The 18,239-nt window shown below is 36.9% G+C and overlaps 1 protein-coding gene across 6 annotated transcripts in view; it reads right to left on the reverse strand.

Moving 5' to 3' along the window:
• LOC114246823 (small G protein signaling modulator 2) overlaps positions 1–18,239 on the reverse strand; it is a 59,449-nt gene that overhangs the window by 22,582 nt on the left and 18,628 nt on the right. For all 6 annotated transcript variants that reach the window (XM_089733514.1, XM_089733513.1, XM_089733518.1 and 3 more), the window contains exon 4: positions 7,958–8,121. In XM_089733514.1, the coding sequence (XP_089589640.1) occupies positions 7,958–8,121 (164 nt within the window). The remainder of the gene's footprint in view (positions 1–7,957; positions 8,122–18,239) is intronic.

An 18,239-nucleotide genomic window follows, 5' to 3' on the forward strand; every position in this document is an offset into this window, starting at 1 on the left:
AATTTTTTTTTATTGCTTAATTGGGTGGACGTTCTCAAGACCACCTGGTGTTCAGTGGTTACTGGAGCCCATAGACATCTACAACCTAAATACGCCACCCAACTTGAGATATAAGTTCTAAGGTCTCAGTATAGTTACAGCGGCTGCCCCACCCTTCAAACGGAAACGCATTACTGCTTCACGGCAGGAATAGGCAGGGTGGTGGTACCTACCCGTGCGGACTCACAAGAGGTCCTACCTCCTACCAGTAAAATAGTTTAATAAACGAATTGAAACTCAACGAAAAAAACTAATAAATTTTTTTTACAATAAATTTATTTTCTTTTTCTAGTCGGATTTTCTTTAAAAGCGTCTTTTTTAGTTTTTGAAACAATTCATACGATATACTATATTCACTACGATGTTACAATTAAACATCAGCGTGTCAATACTAGTAAGCCATTAATTTGTACAGCGGTTGAATTAGGCTTTGTTAATATTGTGGAAGAGCTGTTAAAATCGGGAGCTAGTCCCAACAAAAAATCGTTAATCTTAATTATTCTAGTAAGGAAAACGGGTCTAACTGTTTAAAATATTGAATTTTTATCAGTCATTCATAAGTATGCCAAATTTAGAGTTAATCCGACGTTTTGAAGGGGGTAAAAATCACATTCAAATTTTCCGTTACATACAAACATACTAACATCCGTATGAAGCTAATAAAAGCGTGTTAATAATTTCTATTTCACTTGTGAGTCCGCAAGGGTAGGTGCCATCGTCCTGAAAATTTATACCGCAAAGTATTCTACCCTGTCGGTTTAAAAGGAAATCCTATCGTAATACAACGCTGTTATTAAGACAGACCTGAAGAGCGGGTAAAATGAAGGAGTTTAAGTTGGAAAACCGATCCTGGCACTACACTGGGAAACGCTAGGACGAAGAAGAAAGATAAGAAGATCTGAAGTCGCAACGTGAATGCCGCCATTTACTATTGATAACAGTTCAACTATAAACATGTCGCGCTACCGAAAGGAACTACAATATAATACATTTTATTCTAATTCAAACGCGCTCATGACACAGCGGTGTGATGCGTTCTTCACGCGCGAGAGGTCACCGGTTCCACGCAGCATAACTGGCTTAATTATTAATGGCATGGGTGAAGGTTGCACCTTGTCCACAAGCGCAAGCCGAAGACAAAAAAATATACTGGAATTTTATTACTTGACATTCAAATAACTAGTCAATACATATAATAAAACAGTAGGATTCGGTGTCTCTACATTGAAGGTTACTGATAAGAATAATAAAGGGACAACTAAAGAAGTGAAGTGAATTACAAATAGCAACGTTTTTAATTATCATATTTTTTTATCTTTTTGTTTGCAATAAGCAAACAAAATCATAATCATACTCCTAATCCTCTCAACATCTTGTTCTCATGATCCTGGTCAACGGATTTTCCTGTAGTGTTCATATAAAGTGTTAGAAGTTACATATCAAATAATTTTAACAAAACGAAATTGTCTCTGTTTGTATGTTAGATTTTGACAAACAAACCACAAACTGATTTTGATAAAATTCTGTATGAAAATAGTTTGAAACCTGAGAAACAAAATTATTTTTAATAATGTTTTTAAAATATTTAAAATATTTTTTATTGTTTCACGGCTCACCTGCTGTTAATTGGCTACCGGTGCTCATAGATATCAACAACTTAATTGCTGCCACCCAGCTTGAGACATGAGTTGTAAATCTCAGTTCTATATAATAATATGTAGTACAACGCCACGTTTTAAACCAGAACGCATTACGTAGGCAATGTGGTAATACCTACCCGTGCGGGTAAAATAAAGTATTTCATTCCACTGCTGAGCACGGATCTCGCACGAGTCTCGCATGAACTATAAAAAGCGTAGTCGTCACGGGCGAAGATGCGAGCGAAAAGCTAGTGAATAATTATTCTTAACGAATAATATTAATGACGTTAACTGGAACACGACATTCTTGGACTGAAATCAAAGACATGTCAAGGTCCACTTTACCATGTATTTCCACTTTACGGTGGCGACTAACATAGCTTGATCTTAGAACCTGTATAAAGCATATTTATTGCTTCGGCATATAAAATATCAATTAGAATTGGACCAAAAGCGTACACGAGTCACGTAAAAAAGTAATTTCGAAAGAAAACAAGCGTACTGGATGAGCTTTCCAAAATGAAAATTGTATTCCTAGCGGAGCGTCGAATAGATTGCTTCCGTAATGAAACCTTGGGCAAAGCCAAATATTTACAGTGAGCCTTCGGAAAACCACGAAACCTCAATATTTTATCACATACGCTACACACATATAATACGTATAGCATAATTCATTCTTAAACCTCAATCACTTTACGATAATATATAATATGTGTAAAGCAAACTTCATTAAAATGAATAGAGGTTTTTTTTTTTTTTTTATTGCCCTTGTAGGCAGACGAGCATACGGCCCACCTGATGGTGAGTGGTTACCGTCGCCCATGGACTTCAGCAATGCCAGGGGCAGAGCCAAGCCGCTGCCTACCTATAAAAAAATACTGCTGCTATAAAAAAAAGATAGTTATGAAAACTAACTTTTTTTTATAGCTTAAATGCGTGGACGAGCTCACAGCCCACCTGGTGTTAAGTGGTTACTGGAGCCCATAGACATCCACAGCGTAAATGCGCCACCCACCTTGAGATATAAGTTCTAAGGTCTCAGTATATAAGTAGTCACAACGGCTGCCCCACCCTTCAAACCGAAACGCATTACTGCTTCACGGCAGAAATAGGCAGGGCGGTGGTACCCACCCGCGCGGACTCACAAGAGGTCCTACCACCTTATTCCTTCACCGAGGAAGTCAATCGTGAACATTTATTGAGTACGTATTTCATTAGAAAAATTGGTACCCGCCTGACATCGAATGCAACATCGGTGCATCGCTCAACACGAATGCACCGGACGTCTTATCCGATAGGCCACGACGACGGCCAATGTGAAACTTCTACGTAAATGATATAGCAAATCACTGAACGGATAAACTACTATGACCGTTTCTGTTAGAAAACATCTAATGCCGACGAGTATACAGCCTACCTGATGATAGGTTGACACGGAGTCTCCAGGACATCAAGAATGTCAGCGATAACACTATCTATCGTTCAGGAATCTTTTTGAACTTCGTTTGAAGGAGTACATCTTGTATAGGAAGCCCCGCGAAGGGGAGTTTATTTCTGAATCAGACGGTAAAAATATTCCTTGGATAAAGTTCTGAGTAGACTTGTTCTTGTCTTTTTCGTCCTTTCAATACTCATAACAGAAAATTCCTACCTTAGATTCATTAAATGCGGAACGTTTATTGTTACTATTACTAATGCTTAATAGATAAATAAACAATGGAAACGTCTCAATATTAACATCCTTTAGCTCATATTTCACGAAAAACACAACGTAATGTTTCAACTTTTGCGCTACTTAAAATTAAAACTCGTCCACTCGAAATGTGTGACATAATGAAATCTTATAGAATTCTAACTACTAATTGGATTTTGTTGTAAAGCCTCCTCGGCAACGCTATATTCCGTTACAAACATTAATCTAATCTCATCTTGCTTACAGAATAAAAATTTCTTAACAAAATAGAACAGAATAGACTTGTTTTGACGATTTAAATATTTATGAATGTTTTTTAGATTATTTTTTTAAATTCTGAATTAAATATAAGTTATAGTCATATTATAAGTCCCAAATTAATATTAAGAAACAACAATAACTTTATGTACAAGACACCAGTATGTGTAGTACATATATATTTAATCTTTCCATAAAGAGTTTCACATGAAAAGTCTTTATTTTCTATCTATAACAGAAAACATTGATCACTGCAATATTCCTTTGTATAATAGCATTCTAAAAGTATTAAGCTCATTCGAAATTATCTTTATTGGCCTTAATACGGCCTCTTCAAGCATACGGCCTCTTAAGGCATTATGACCATTTGTATCGATTGAAACACCCACTTTCCAACCACAGCCAATGTTAGGGGATTGTTTTAGAAAAATATAATTATCATATAGTACTTGCTTATATTCTTTGAAAGAGATCATAAATTACTATGAAGCGTATTAAAATCAAGAATAAAAAACGGCCAGATAAAGTCACCAAGGATCCTTTCCAGCCACGCGCACACAACTCTGCGACAATAAGCAAATATAATGAACATTCATAATATGAGAACGACAAGCTCTAAATTGGAATGTAATGTTATTATTTTTTGTTGCAACTATGTTTGTAGGAGATTGTGTAAATTAAATACGTATCAAATATATACTTGAGATACTTCGAGACTTGCACGAACAAAATCCTGATTTAAAATGAAACAAAAATCATTAAGTAGCGTAATTACTCAAATTATTGAGAGCACTTGAAACAAGTATCAGGATAATAATTAAAATATTGATAACATAAACATATGAAAGTAATTCTCGTACTAACAACTAAAGTTCTAGAAAGGCTTAGAAAAATCTACAAATTATAATAGGCAAATCCTACAAAAATAAACATTGTGCTCGCGATAGAAGTTTAGTAGATTAAATATTGGCTTAGGCTTGTTCAACGCTTACAGAATATAATCCTTGAGCTCGTGTTGATCGTCAATCGACATTCAATCAATAGGATGTTTTCAGGATAAATAACAATTTCAAAGGAATTGTTTTTTTGTATTAATTACATTAACCTACAGTTTGTGACTAAATTAATACGCAATTGGCATTTAAAAACTATGTCTTAAATGCTATAATCAAATAACCAAAAACAATATTTTTCCAATTGTCCATTTCTAGTTGAAATTTACAAGCGGAAGCAAAAAAAAATACTACCGCAAATACCTAGTCAGGTCATAAATTCTGTCACATGTTTAATGTAAAATAATTTAAACAAGTTTATTCATTATGTAACCATTCATATACCAAAATGAACTTAACAAAACATAGATTCTTATGACACTAAAGTTTATTCAAAATGACCTCCGTGATTTTGAATACAGGCCTTCAATCTGCGCGGCCAGTCGTCTATCGCAGCACGAACGAGGTCCATCTCAATATCGGCGGCTGCCTTAATCAAGGATGTCTTGAGTGACTCCAAATTGGGATGAGGCTTTGAGCACGCCTTTTCCTCCAAGTGTTGCCATATCTTGTAATGTAACGGTTTCAAATCTGGACTGGAGGAGGGCCAGTATTCGTGCCGGATGAAGTCGATTTCACGCGCCGCCAGCCAGTCTTGTGTGCTCTTCGCTCTATGAGCTGGCGCCAAATCTTGTTGGAATACCCAGTGCCTGTTATTGAACATGGTATGAGAAACAGGTTCCACAAGGTTCGTCAGGACTGTATTTGATACACAACTGCATTCGTTTTTACACCTTTCTCACAAAAATGTACCTCTGTTAAGCCCCAATAAGAAACTCCCAACCATACCATGAGCGAGGATGGAAAATGACCTCGTTGGACACGCGGAATACGGTTGCTCGCTTCTTCACTACTGTGTGCGTACACCTTATCATTTTGTTTGTTGTAGCTCTCTTCTACGGTAAAAATTTTTTCATCCCAAAAAAGAATTTCCCGATTTTTTTTTTCCGCGTACCGCTTCAACAAAGCGCGGCATCTCTTCAGTCTCAGGTCCATTAGACGAGCATTCAAACGATGTTCTGTAGTTCTTCGATATGCCCAAAGCCCTAAGTCTTCATTTAACACCCTTTTCACCGTGGTTCTGCTTAACCCCATCTGAAGGGCCAACAGTTTCTGCTTACGTTTGGGATTTCTTTGAATTCGCGCCTTCACAGCTTTTATCACTGCTGGAGTCCTAACAGATCGAGGGCAACCACTTCTTGACCTGTCATCTACACTAGAGTCTTCATTGTATCGTTTGATGGTACGATAAACGAATCTTTTGGTTATATTCAAATTTTTCAGTATGTTAAAAATTAGAATTGGCGCGTAACCATAACGATGCAACGCAATAACTGCAACACGGTCTTCTTTAAGCGTCCACTCCATATTTAAAAATGAGTAAAAATTCTAAAAGTATACATTTTTATTTTCATGAACAATTCGAAATTCGAATTCAATAAACTTTTTTGTGGCCAGCATTCTAAAAGAAAAGTTTTTACTGTGTGACAATACTTATGACCTGACTAGGTATATGTCACTACATATTGATCCATTATGAAGTTGTTTTTTGGTAAAATTTTATATTTTTTTACTAATCTTTAGGTTTCAACAAAACAAACATACACATAGTTAAAAAATATTTGTGGCTTTAGGGAAGAAGGTAAATTTAAAAATACAAAATTTGATTCTAATATCCAAAGTAAAGATATAGGCTCGGTACAGGCTTATCATAATAATTTTACAAATATATTTGCAAACAATTTTCATTTAAGAATAATACCATCCGATAAAGTGAAGACATAGTTTATGACAGATCGCTTTGATTAAAATTAAAGTGTTCAATAAGAACTCAGCAACCACGGCCCGGCTTACGGATGCCGTTAAAATGAATTTCCCGAGCTTGTCAAGGCTCCGAGACGATTTAATTTCCTTGATAAATCTCACCGAGCAAATCCCGTATTAAATAATTGCGCAGCGAATTCTAAAAACGTAAGATTTTCTTGTAATTTAAGCTTGAACTCAATGGCATTCATTTTAAGGATTTACGAAATGATTTTGTATCTCTTGTTTCATTGCGTCCCGTTTTTTTTTTCGTTCTGTATTGAAACAAATGTAATATAAAGTCCGAAAATTATTAATAAACTACTAATTGGTTAGTTGATGATTAGTTGGACGGGGAAAATATTTTGTTACGTAAATTTCATAATTTTCAATACTGTTCATAACGGATTAAGCAACACCTTTTAATCTTTAGTCGTTAAGGAATAGTGGTAAGATGTGTTTTAAGCCCACGCGGGTCTAAATCATTCGTCCCGGGTTGAAGCCTACAAGCTAAGTCTGTAAATCTGAAGTCGTCGTAGCCTATAGGATAAGACGTCTGGTGCATGCTAATCTAGCGAGTAATGGGTTTCGGTTTGAAGGGTGGGGCAGCTGTTGTAACTATACTGAGACCTTACATTTCATGTCTCAAGGTGGGTGGCACATTTGCGTTGTAGATGTTTATGGGCTCCAGTAACCACTTAACACCAGGTGGGCTGTGAACACGTCCACCTATCTAAGCAATAAAAGCTAGAACAACCGTTTTATCCAACCAACCAACACAGTTGAGATTTTTTAGATTAAAATTTGAAGGGTACCGTGAACTGACAAAGTTACCTTAACAGAAAAAGACAACTTTTTAAGCATACACTGCACTTACAATAAAACATTTCGGTGAAAACATACTTTAGGCAAAAATATTTGGATATCGACAAATTTTAGAATAAGTCATGTTCTTCTGTCATTACTTATTATTAAGGTATTCGAACTGTGCCATAAAGATGAAAAAAATCATCAAATCGTCTATACAGCCGAGGCATTGAATGACTCATTTGGATATTTTTTTAAAAATAAAATTGCATTTTCATTATTAAAAAAACAGCGAGAACTTTGTCGCAAACCTCATAAACTAAACGTTCTGATGATTAAAAATAAATTACCTTTACACATTAACTTTACTCGAAGATCTATAGGTACTAATATATAAATCTACAGTGGTTTTGACGGATGTTCCGTTATAACTACTGAACCGTGCATCCGATTGACTTGAAACTTGGTGCCCATGTAGAAAATACATGAACTTAATGGATAGGCTAATATTTATATGAGTGTTGAACTCCCTACACTTACACCCTACAGAACCTTTGTGGCGGTGAGAAATAATAATGTTAATTTTAAATGCCCAGCGATGCGGACGGGTACAGCTAGTTTTCTTATATTTTTAACATACTTATTATAAAAACTTTTACACTTACTTAGACTGTGGCGGAGATTGTGCGAGTAGAGAACCGCTTCCTCTCTTACAAAGAGGAGGTCGTGGCGCTGATGGACGCCTCTCCACACCGGAAGCGGACCTTGTTGCCGGCGTTCCTTCGGCAGCAAGTACCCGAGCCGACACTAATGCAGCTTCGGGGCAATGCTGTGGATGATAAATATGCTGAGAAATTGAACAAAAAAAAAACACAACTTCTTCAACTTCACAAATAGGCAAATTATAGAGATACTACTGGTGGTAGGACCTCTTGTGAGTCCGCGCGGATAGGTACCACCACCCTACCTATTTCTGCCGTGAAGCAGTAATGCGTTTCGGTTTGAAGGGCGGAGCAGCCGTTGTAACTATACTTGAGACCTTAGAACTTATATTTCAAGGTGGGTGGCGCATTTACGTGGTGGATGTCTATGGGCTCCATAACCACTTAACACCAAAGGTGGACTGTGAGCTAGTCCACCCATCTAAGCAATAAAAAAAAACTTTAAGTATACGGAGAAGTTTTGCCTCTACGTTTTGTACCGTACGTTATTTCGTGTATGCTCTGTGGAGTTATTTGAAATGATCCTCAAATATATTTTCACCATCGCAACACTCACTACCAGAACTGAGTTAATACCGGATTCGCATGAAATTAGACTCCGACATCAGAACATCAGAGGGTCTCACAAGCCATATGATATAATTTTTTTCGAGCGTGGTTTTGAAAAAATGTCTCTAACGATTGCCAGGTTCAAGCTACAACAACTTTTTATCACTAGGTGTGCAGTAAGTTCAATTCATTTTGATAGTAAAAATCGTAACTAAAAAAATGTTTCATAACAATTCATTACTAACAAAAACAACGAAATAACAGAAAAAAACTACATGTATGGAACAAATTCTGAACTGCACTTAACGTAGCGAAAAGCATCAACAACGGCTTATGAAAAGTTCTGAGTGTGTGGCTTATACAAACTTCATGAAAGCATAGCATTATAAGTTCTTTTATATAATATCCATAATATTTTTATACAGACGTTAGCAATTGGGACACGTTTCGGATTCAGTCAGTTGGAAAAAATTGTTGGTCGGAATATCGCATGCACAGAAACTCTACTTTTGCGATCTGTGAAAAAGCTGTGAATACTTTTGTTATATTTAATTTACGCAATACCATGATACCTTTCAGGTCGCGATAGTTTTTAATTCAGATTGATTTGAATTATGAGATGATAATACTTGACAAAAAAGCGTCAGTCATTTTTATTAATTTGCATTTATCTATTGTGAATTCCACGGGTACTTGGGAAGTTATTTAAGCCCACACGGGTAGATACTTTTTTTTTATTGCTTAGACGGATGGACGAACTTACGGCCCTACCTGGTGTTAAGTAGTTATCGGAGCCCATAGACATTTACAACGTAAATACCGCCATCCACCTCGAGATTTGAGCTCTAAGGTCTCAATTTTTACAGTACAAGACTGCCCATCTTTGAAACTGAAACGCATCACGGCAGAAAAAGGCAAGGTGGTGGTACCAACCCGAGCGGACTCACAAGACGTCCTACCATCAGTATGTTACCGGCGATCTGCTTTTTACGAGAGATTTATAATTTCCAGTTCATATAATATAAAAGCCTTCAGTCTAATAAATTAATACGGTCATGTCCCAAGATCGGCAACGACTATCGAGTTTGCGTTTTGCGCCCAGGTATACAAAGTAGTCAACTACCTCTAAGTCAAGTTTTTCTGTGAGCTAAATCTTGCCCGTACGATCTATGCCCATGATCTTGATTTTGGACCTGTCTATCTAGAGCCCCAGTGCCGATGCGCCCCATTCTATCCAAGTAGTTGGTCATTTCTGCTTCTGTTACCGCTAGCAAGGTGGTGTCGTCAGCATATCGCAAATTACAAATTTTGCGATCATCGACGGTGATGTCTCCAGCCCAGTTATCGCAAATACGCCTGATTATAATATACTCACTCGGCTAGTAACACAAAATCTAAAGTACTAAACCGCTTTAGGAAGTTACATAAAAACAACTAATCGATTCTGTGGTATCGATTCCGTTAATACCGCAATCAGACCATTAAGACCCTCTCTACTAAAAGGATACACGCGTAGCTTCGAGCCAAGTGATGAATACAAAACGGCGGACAACGTCACTTCCATAACGGGTTTTAATTTACCAAATGGATTCGAAGCTAATTTGATTGAAACAAGGCTTCATGAGCTAAGTTTGCTTATCACTTTAAATAGGTTTACAGCTTACATAAACCTTGTGACATGTTTTTTTTTTATTGCTTATCGGGGTGGACGAGCTTACAGCCCACCTGGTGTTAAGTGGTCCACTGGAGCCCATAGATATCTACAACGTAAATGCGCCACCCACCTTAAGATATATGTTCATCATATATCTCATAAGATATATGGTCTCAGTATAGTTACAACGGCTACCCCAAACCGAAACGCCTTGCTGCTTCACAGCAGAAATAGGCGGGTAGGTGGTACCTATCCGTGCGGACTCACAAGAGGTTCTACCACCAGTAATTACGCAAATTATAATTTCAAAGTCCCAGTTCTATCTATCTTATAACGGCACATGCATACGTCAAAACATAACATGTTCGCAGCTTAATTAACCAGTATATAAGCACTTCTCCGAGCCATATATATATCTCAGTTATGTTCTGATCCGAAAACTAGATTGATCGATGAAGGTATAATAAACCATCGATCGAACTGGCAGGGAAAGAATTAACTAGTATTACGGATATGGTTACAGCCAAACACAATTTAATTGTTGTTGTAATCATACTAAAATTAGCTCCAATAACATCACTATTTAACTCTCAATTCCAATTAAAAAAAACAGCTCTCGCTCATATTCTAACCCGCTTACGCATTCCCAAACCCACGTAGTATAGTTTGATGTATTACTTCATTTATAAAATCCTTGTTTATGCTTATTATCTCTGAAATTCCATTTATGCAATAAAATAATCAACGATCGTGCGAATAGAACACGGCCTTCTATTTATAAAACTGGCCTCTAATAAGTTTAATTATCCAGGCAGAACTTGAAGCCTACTTATATACTCTTAAATCGATATATATCTTTACTGGTGGTAGGACCTCTTGTGAGTCCGCACGGGTAGATACCATCACCCCGCCTATTTCTGCCGTGAAGCAGTAATGCGTTTCGGTTTGAAGGGCGGGGCAGCCGCTGTAACTATACTGAGACCTTAGAACTTATCTCAAGGTGGGTGGCGCATTTACGTTGTAGATGTCTATGGGCTCCAGTAACCACTTAACACCGGGTGGACTGTGAGCTCGTCCACCCACCTAAGCAATTAAAAAAAATGCTTATTATCTCTGAAATTTCTTTTATGCAATAAAATAATCAACGATCGTGCGAATAGAATACGGCCTTCTATTTATAAAACTGGCTTCTAATAAATTTAACTATCCAGCCAGAACTTGAAGCCTACTTATACCCTTAAATCGATATACATATATGTAATTCAACAATAAAATAAATTCAATATTTGGTGTCGCTAATTCCTTCGATTTTTACCCTGCAATTAATTCGAAAAAAAAAACATTCCTTTGAAATAAAAGTGGAAAACAACTTGAAATAATTATTAATTACTAAATCCTGCCCGTCGTAAGAAAACCAATTAAATACTTCAAAAGATACATTGTTGCTTCTATACCAGACTAGTAAATAAAAATATAAATTTAAACGCCTTTTTTCTAAACAAGCGTATCGGATAAAATCGTAATAAAAGCACTGAAAGCGTTGAATTCGTAATTCTTAGCTTATCTCCTCCCATTATTTCATACATATCTGACTGAGAAGCACAAAGCATCCCATTTATTTTCAGACAAAAGAAACTATTCGGTGTATTACAATACCAATAAAAAGACAGAATAAAAGGTACCGTATTTCGTGAATACCTTTAGTATTTTGTTTCTCGATATTCGGTCTTTGATATAATGAAACTATCTATTATAGTATATTTGAACAAAATGTTTTTTATCTATATTTTATGGATTTATCTGTCCAATTCTGAAGATTCCATTAATTTTCTGGTAATGACTATTGCAATAAATCTATAAAATAGCCTCAATCGCTTGTAACAAATTGAAAGCATTCGTATTTATCGTTCCAAATTGCGTATTTTACGGTGAAAACTAATCAACGTTCAAAACCCTTTGTACAGCGCTTAGTTTGGAAACTATAGACGTCAACAATTAATGTACTAAGCTTTGTTAAATTCACATCACGAACAAGAGATTATAAGACTTTAATAGTTCCAATAAGTTTCATAGAACGCAGACTAAAATACTTCCTCAAAGGATTAAAAACTTTGATTTTGATCAGACGTGATTTCGGAGAATAGATCTTTGTTGACCAACAAAACGTATTTATTTGTATCTAAATACGTCACGCCTGTCGTATAAGTACTTTACATAAGATGCGATGATGCCATATTACGATTCTGAGGCAAATACGTAATTTAAAAATATATTTTTTTATATCTAGACGAATAATAGGCGATAGAGATTTTTGAGATCTGAATGAATTTTCTGAAGCTGTTTTCCGAGCGCTATATATAACACGTCCTTCTTCAAACGAGACATGGGTAGAGTATTCACCCTTCAAAGCAATTCGAATTTATGCCTCACGGCAGAAATAGACTGGGCGGGAGTATCCTTGTGGACTCACAAGATACCCTCACACCAATAAATAAAAGCATTGGTATAAATTATACGGCAATATAATGTAAGCCATACAAAACAAGCACCAATAGGAGCGCAAAGCCTGTATGTGTCAATATCAATATCCTGCTTAATTTTGCAGTGAAGTAGTCGCTTATCAAGAATGGCGTTCCACGTTCACATTGTCGTGTTAATCTACAAACCTAGATCTATCAACGTCTTAAAGATTGTGTAACTAACTTTTATTTTCACATTAGGAATCGTGTCTATGTTTTAAGTATCGTATCGTATGTCGTATCACTCTTGTCAGAGCGGTCGTGGTCGTCATCCAGCATCATTGTTGTGGGCAGATGTTATGCGCCTTACGAGCAATCGCCACTCCTCCCGGTTTGTGGTGAGCCTGGTGCACTCATGCAAACAGCCGCCAACTGCCGACTCGATCTGGTCGGTCCATCGCATGGGCACCCTTCCACGCGGTCTAGTGACTTCTACTTTGCCCTGAACGACAAGGTGCTCTATGGAGTCATTTCCTCGCCGCGAGACATGTCCAAAAAATGATAGTATGCGTCCATGCACGAGTGCCGAAAGACGCTGCTTAATGCCGAGTTCTCGAGGAATGGAGATATTGGTGCGAAGTTCGGTCCATGAAATACCAAGCATTTGTCTCCAGCACCACATCTCCAGAGCATCAATCTTCTTTCTCTCGACCTGCCGCAATGTCCACGTCTCCGCAGCGTTTAGAAATATGGGGAAAACAAGAGTTTGTACGAGCCGGATCTTTGTGGCTTTGGTAACGCTTCTGTTCTTCCATATCTTCTTCAGACTGTCCATTGCATTTCTTGTGATCGCCATACGCCGCTTTACTTCATCTACGCAACCGCCATTGTTCGATATCAAGATTCCAAGATATATGTAGGATTGGACGACCTCGCAGTTCGCAATCTGAGTAATGTCTTGCAAGTTGTTATTGGCTCGGTCTACAATCATCATTTTGCTCTTACTGCGATTAAGTCTCAATCCGAACTCTTGACTTACGCGCTCCATTTTGAGAAGTAGTTTTTCCATACGCCGAGCTTCAGACGCAAACAAGGTCGTATCATCTGCATAGCGTAAATTCACTATCTTGCATCCGCCAATTACAACACCGTCAGCCCAGTCCTCAAGGGTAATGCGCATTATAAGTTCCGTGTAAGCATTAAACAAGAGCGGTGACATTATGCGTCCTTGGCGGACCCCTGCGCTGGGATGGAAGTCTTTAGATAAAACGTCATCCGTCCGCACCGACGCAGTCCCATCCTCATAAAGACGTCTGAGAAGATGGACCAAGTGCTTCGGTGTACCCATGTCCAGCAAAACACTCCACAGCCTAGGCCATTTCAGAGTCGAATGCCTTCGAAAAATCAACAAAGCAGATATATGTAGGCTTATTGAACTCTCGTGCTTTTTCTATTATCTGGCGAACGATGAATATCTGCTCCCGCGTACCCCTTCCTCTCACAAAACCGGCTTGCTCTGGTGCGATTTCCTTAGACAGAAAGCTCTTAAGTATAGTGATAGTTTATAGTATATAGTTTTAAGTATAGTGACCCAAAAACCCCTATTTTTGGTCTAGGGGTCGAACCTCTTACGGGGTTCTCACACTTTGGAAGCGCGCACGGTATGCGAGACGGGACGCAAATGCAGAGCGCGGACCGCGGGCCTATGGGATGGGATTTAGGACCCTACCCACTAAACGACTTCCCTGCACTCTCGCTCAAACGTCCTTTACTCCCTAAGTCAGAACCTAGGCGGGGTATAGAGATTACCCCGATCAACATTGCCACCAGACGTGTGGTCCACCCCAATCAAACCCAAAAGGTCCTACCATCATTACAAAGTACCTATAATTTTTATAGATCGCTATCATATACATATGTCATGGGCACAATAACAGTATTGATAAAATAAAACGTTTGGCCAATCCTACAAAACATATTCAAAATAAAATAAGGTAGAAATCTGAAATGGCGTAAGAAAACCAAACAAAATACGAGAAACCTCATGAAATTACTTTTTGTGTTCTGGCTCACAGAACAGAGAGCGGTCTTCAAAGGGAAAAAACTCTTCAAAGCCAGAATTGCCATGGTTAAACTTCACACAAACGAATGATACACGAAGTACTTTATACTGAGTACGGCGTTATAAAGGCTACATTCCGCTTAAATTCTGTTTTTAGGATATGAGCGGCATAATTAATTAACACGAGAAATTCATTTAACATTCGGCTCTTCTTCTTCATTTAAATTATGAGGTTTAAATATTTTTGTGATCGTTGTGCATGGCAGTCTATTTTTTTTTTTTATTGCTTAGATGAGTGGACGAGCTCACAGCCCACCTTAGGCTAAGTGGTAACTGGAGTCCATAGACATCTATGACGCAAATGTGCCACCCACCTTGAGATAAAAGTTCTAAGGTCTTACAGTATAGTTACAACGGCTGCCCCACCCTTTCAACTGAAATGCATTACTGCTTCACGGCAGAAATAGGCAGGGTGGTGGTACCTACCCGTGCGGACTCACAAGAGGTCCTATCACCAGGATTCGATTCCACTATAAAAACACGATTTAGTAAATGACAGCTTCAAAACGTAAATTTGTTTGACCAGTATCCTTGGTGGCTGGAAAGTCGTTCTCTTTAACCGATTTGAAGCCGTCACTATAGGCTATGAAAGTCACAAATGCCCACCTTGAGACATGAGGTCGAATTCACATATTAATTATATAGTGGCTATCCTACCCATTAAGCCGTAACGCATGACTGCATCGCGATAGGAATAGATAGGATTATGGTATTTACCCGTTTGAGCTCACAGTACCTTTTACCACCAGTAGTTACGCAAATTTTATTCTTATTGCTTATTTCATTTTTATATACATTACTAGCTGACCCGGCAGACTTCGTAGTGCCTCAATCGATAAATAAAAGACCTAAACTTTTGTATAAAATAAACTTAAAACAAACAAAAGAAATCCGTCCGACGAAGGACACGTCAAATGGAAAACAAAATTATTATTTTTATTTAATTCCGAGAATTTTCATATTTATCTAACTTTTAAACCTTCTCTGGACTCCCACAAATAATTCAAGACCAAATCTATATGAGCCAAATCGGTCCAGCCGCTCTCGAGCTTTAGCGAGACTAACGAATAACAATTCATTTTTATATATACTTATATAGATAGATAGATTTGTCCTTCGTCGTGGAATTACGTACAAGTGAATTACAGTGAACAATTACGTAATTAAAAAATAATAATGCACGAATTAAAACATAAAAGATTATAATCTAAACATTTATTGAATTCTAAAGTTGATTTGGATATTTGATTAAAGGCGTGTTTTGTACTTATCGTACATAACACATCAACAAAGCACTAGAGATTTCCAATTCAATATTAAACATCGATATTAAACCGCAACATTCAATTAACGTTAAAACGTTTTTAATTAAAATAGCACTCAAGCAATACGCTATAACACGTTTGCTTCAATATCAAATAGGCGCAAACAACCAAAGTACCATAAACAGTGCATTATATCGATATGTATGTTGCGGCTACTCTAATTGTATGAACAGTAGTAACGATTACTAATTACTAAAGATCCCGCAGTAGTCGAAATTCGACTATAATTAATTGGAATTGTAAGTTTGTACACTATTATGATTGTATTTTATACTTCTATAATCACAAATTTCGCCAAGACTACACTATAAAAAATATTAACAAAGACAAAAAATATTTAATCTATTCTCAATTTGACAACAGACGTCAAGAACAAAAGCTTGACAATAAATAGTATGCATGCGTGTGTGCGTCAAATACATGGTATGTAGTGTGTGTAATGTTTTCTTTATTGATTTAATGTATATTTTATACATTATTTTTAAAAAAAATTAGCATTGTGCACTTCTTCTCTATATTCTCTATAAGTGTGGAAAATTTTATACTCTTCCGTCCGCGCAATTTTCATAAAAAGGGATACAAAGTTTTTGCTTCACGTATTAATTACTAATTATAGATACTAATAATAATATTAATCATCAACATTAAATTTATTCGGTTATCTCTTTTAACGGTCATTCTAAAAAATTAATGAGTGACGTTCTAAGAATTGAATTAAATTTTTTTACATACTCGAATCAAATTAATAGATTTTACGACTGACACGATTACAACTTGTATATTCAAATGCGTCAAATTAATTAGCAATATCCGTTTAAAGTGACTATTCTCTCCATATATTACAATGCCAATCGGTTATTATTACTACTAAGCGCATTTATGGCTTTGCCTGTAACATGTACGCGAGATTCTCATTGAGTTGAAAGCTACGAGACTATTCCATTAAGGCTTTATTGTACCCAACACGAGTCATATTAACACTGATGTTTACACGTTGCTAGTAGAAAATTTTAATGTAAATTAATTAGTCATAACCTTTTAAAGTGACTATTCTTTCCACAGATTACAATCCCAAAAGCGCATTTATGGCTTCGCCTGTAACATGTACGCGAGATTCTCATTGAGTTGAAAGCTACGAGACTATTCCATTAAGGCTTTATTGTACCCAACACGAGTCATATTAACACTGATGTTTACACGTTGCTAGTAGAAAATTTTAATGTAAATTAATTAGTCATAACCTTTTAAAGTGACTATTCTTTCCACAGATTACAATCCCAAAAGCGCATTTATGGCTTCGCCTGTAACATGTACGCGAGATTCTCATTGAGTTGAAAGCTACGAGACTATTCCATTAAGGCTTTATTGTACCCAACACGAGTCATATTAACACTGATGTTTACACGTTGCTAGTAGAAAATTTTAATGTAAATTAATTAGCAATAACCGGTTAAAGTGACTATTCTTTCCACAGATTACAATCCCAAAAGCGCATTTATGGCTTCGCCTGTAACATGTACGCGAGATCCTCATGGAGTTGAAAGCTACGAGACTCTTCCATTAAGACTTTATTGTACCCTACACGATATATTAACACTGATGTTTACACGTTGCTAGTAGAAAATTTTAATGTAAATTAATTAGCAATAACCGGTTAAAGTGACTATTCTTTCCACAGATTACAATCCCAAAAGCGCATTTATGGCTTCGCCTGTAACATGTACGCGAGATCCTCATGGAGTTGAAAGCTACGAGACTCTTCCATTAAGACTTTATTGTACCCTACACGATATATTAACACTGATGTTTACACGTTGCTAGTAGAAAATTTTAATGTAAATTAATTAGCAATAACCGGTTAAAGTGACTATTCTTTCCACAGATTACAATCCCAAAAGCGCATTTATGGCTTCGCCTGTAACATGTACGCGAGATCCTCATGGAGTTGAAAGCTACGAGACTCTTCCATTAAGACTTTATTGTACCCTACACGATATATTAACACTGATGTTTACACATTGCTAGTAGAAAATTTTAATGTAAATTAATTAGTCTTAACCTTTTAAAGTGACTATTCTTTCCACAGATTACAATCCCAAAAGCGCATTTATGGCTT

This window comes from Bombyx mandarina, chromosome 16, assembly GCF_030267445.1.
Source record: "Bombyx mandarina strain Sakado chromosome 16, ASM3026744v2".
Lineage (NCBI taxonomy): Eukaryota > Metazoa > Arthropoda > Insecta > Lepidoptera > Bombycidae > Bombyx > Bombyx mandarina.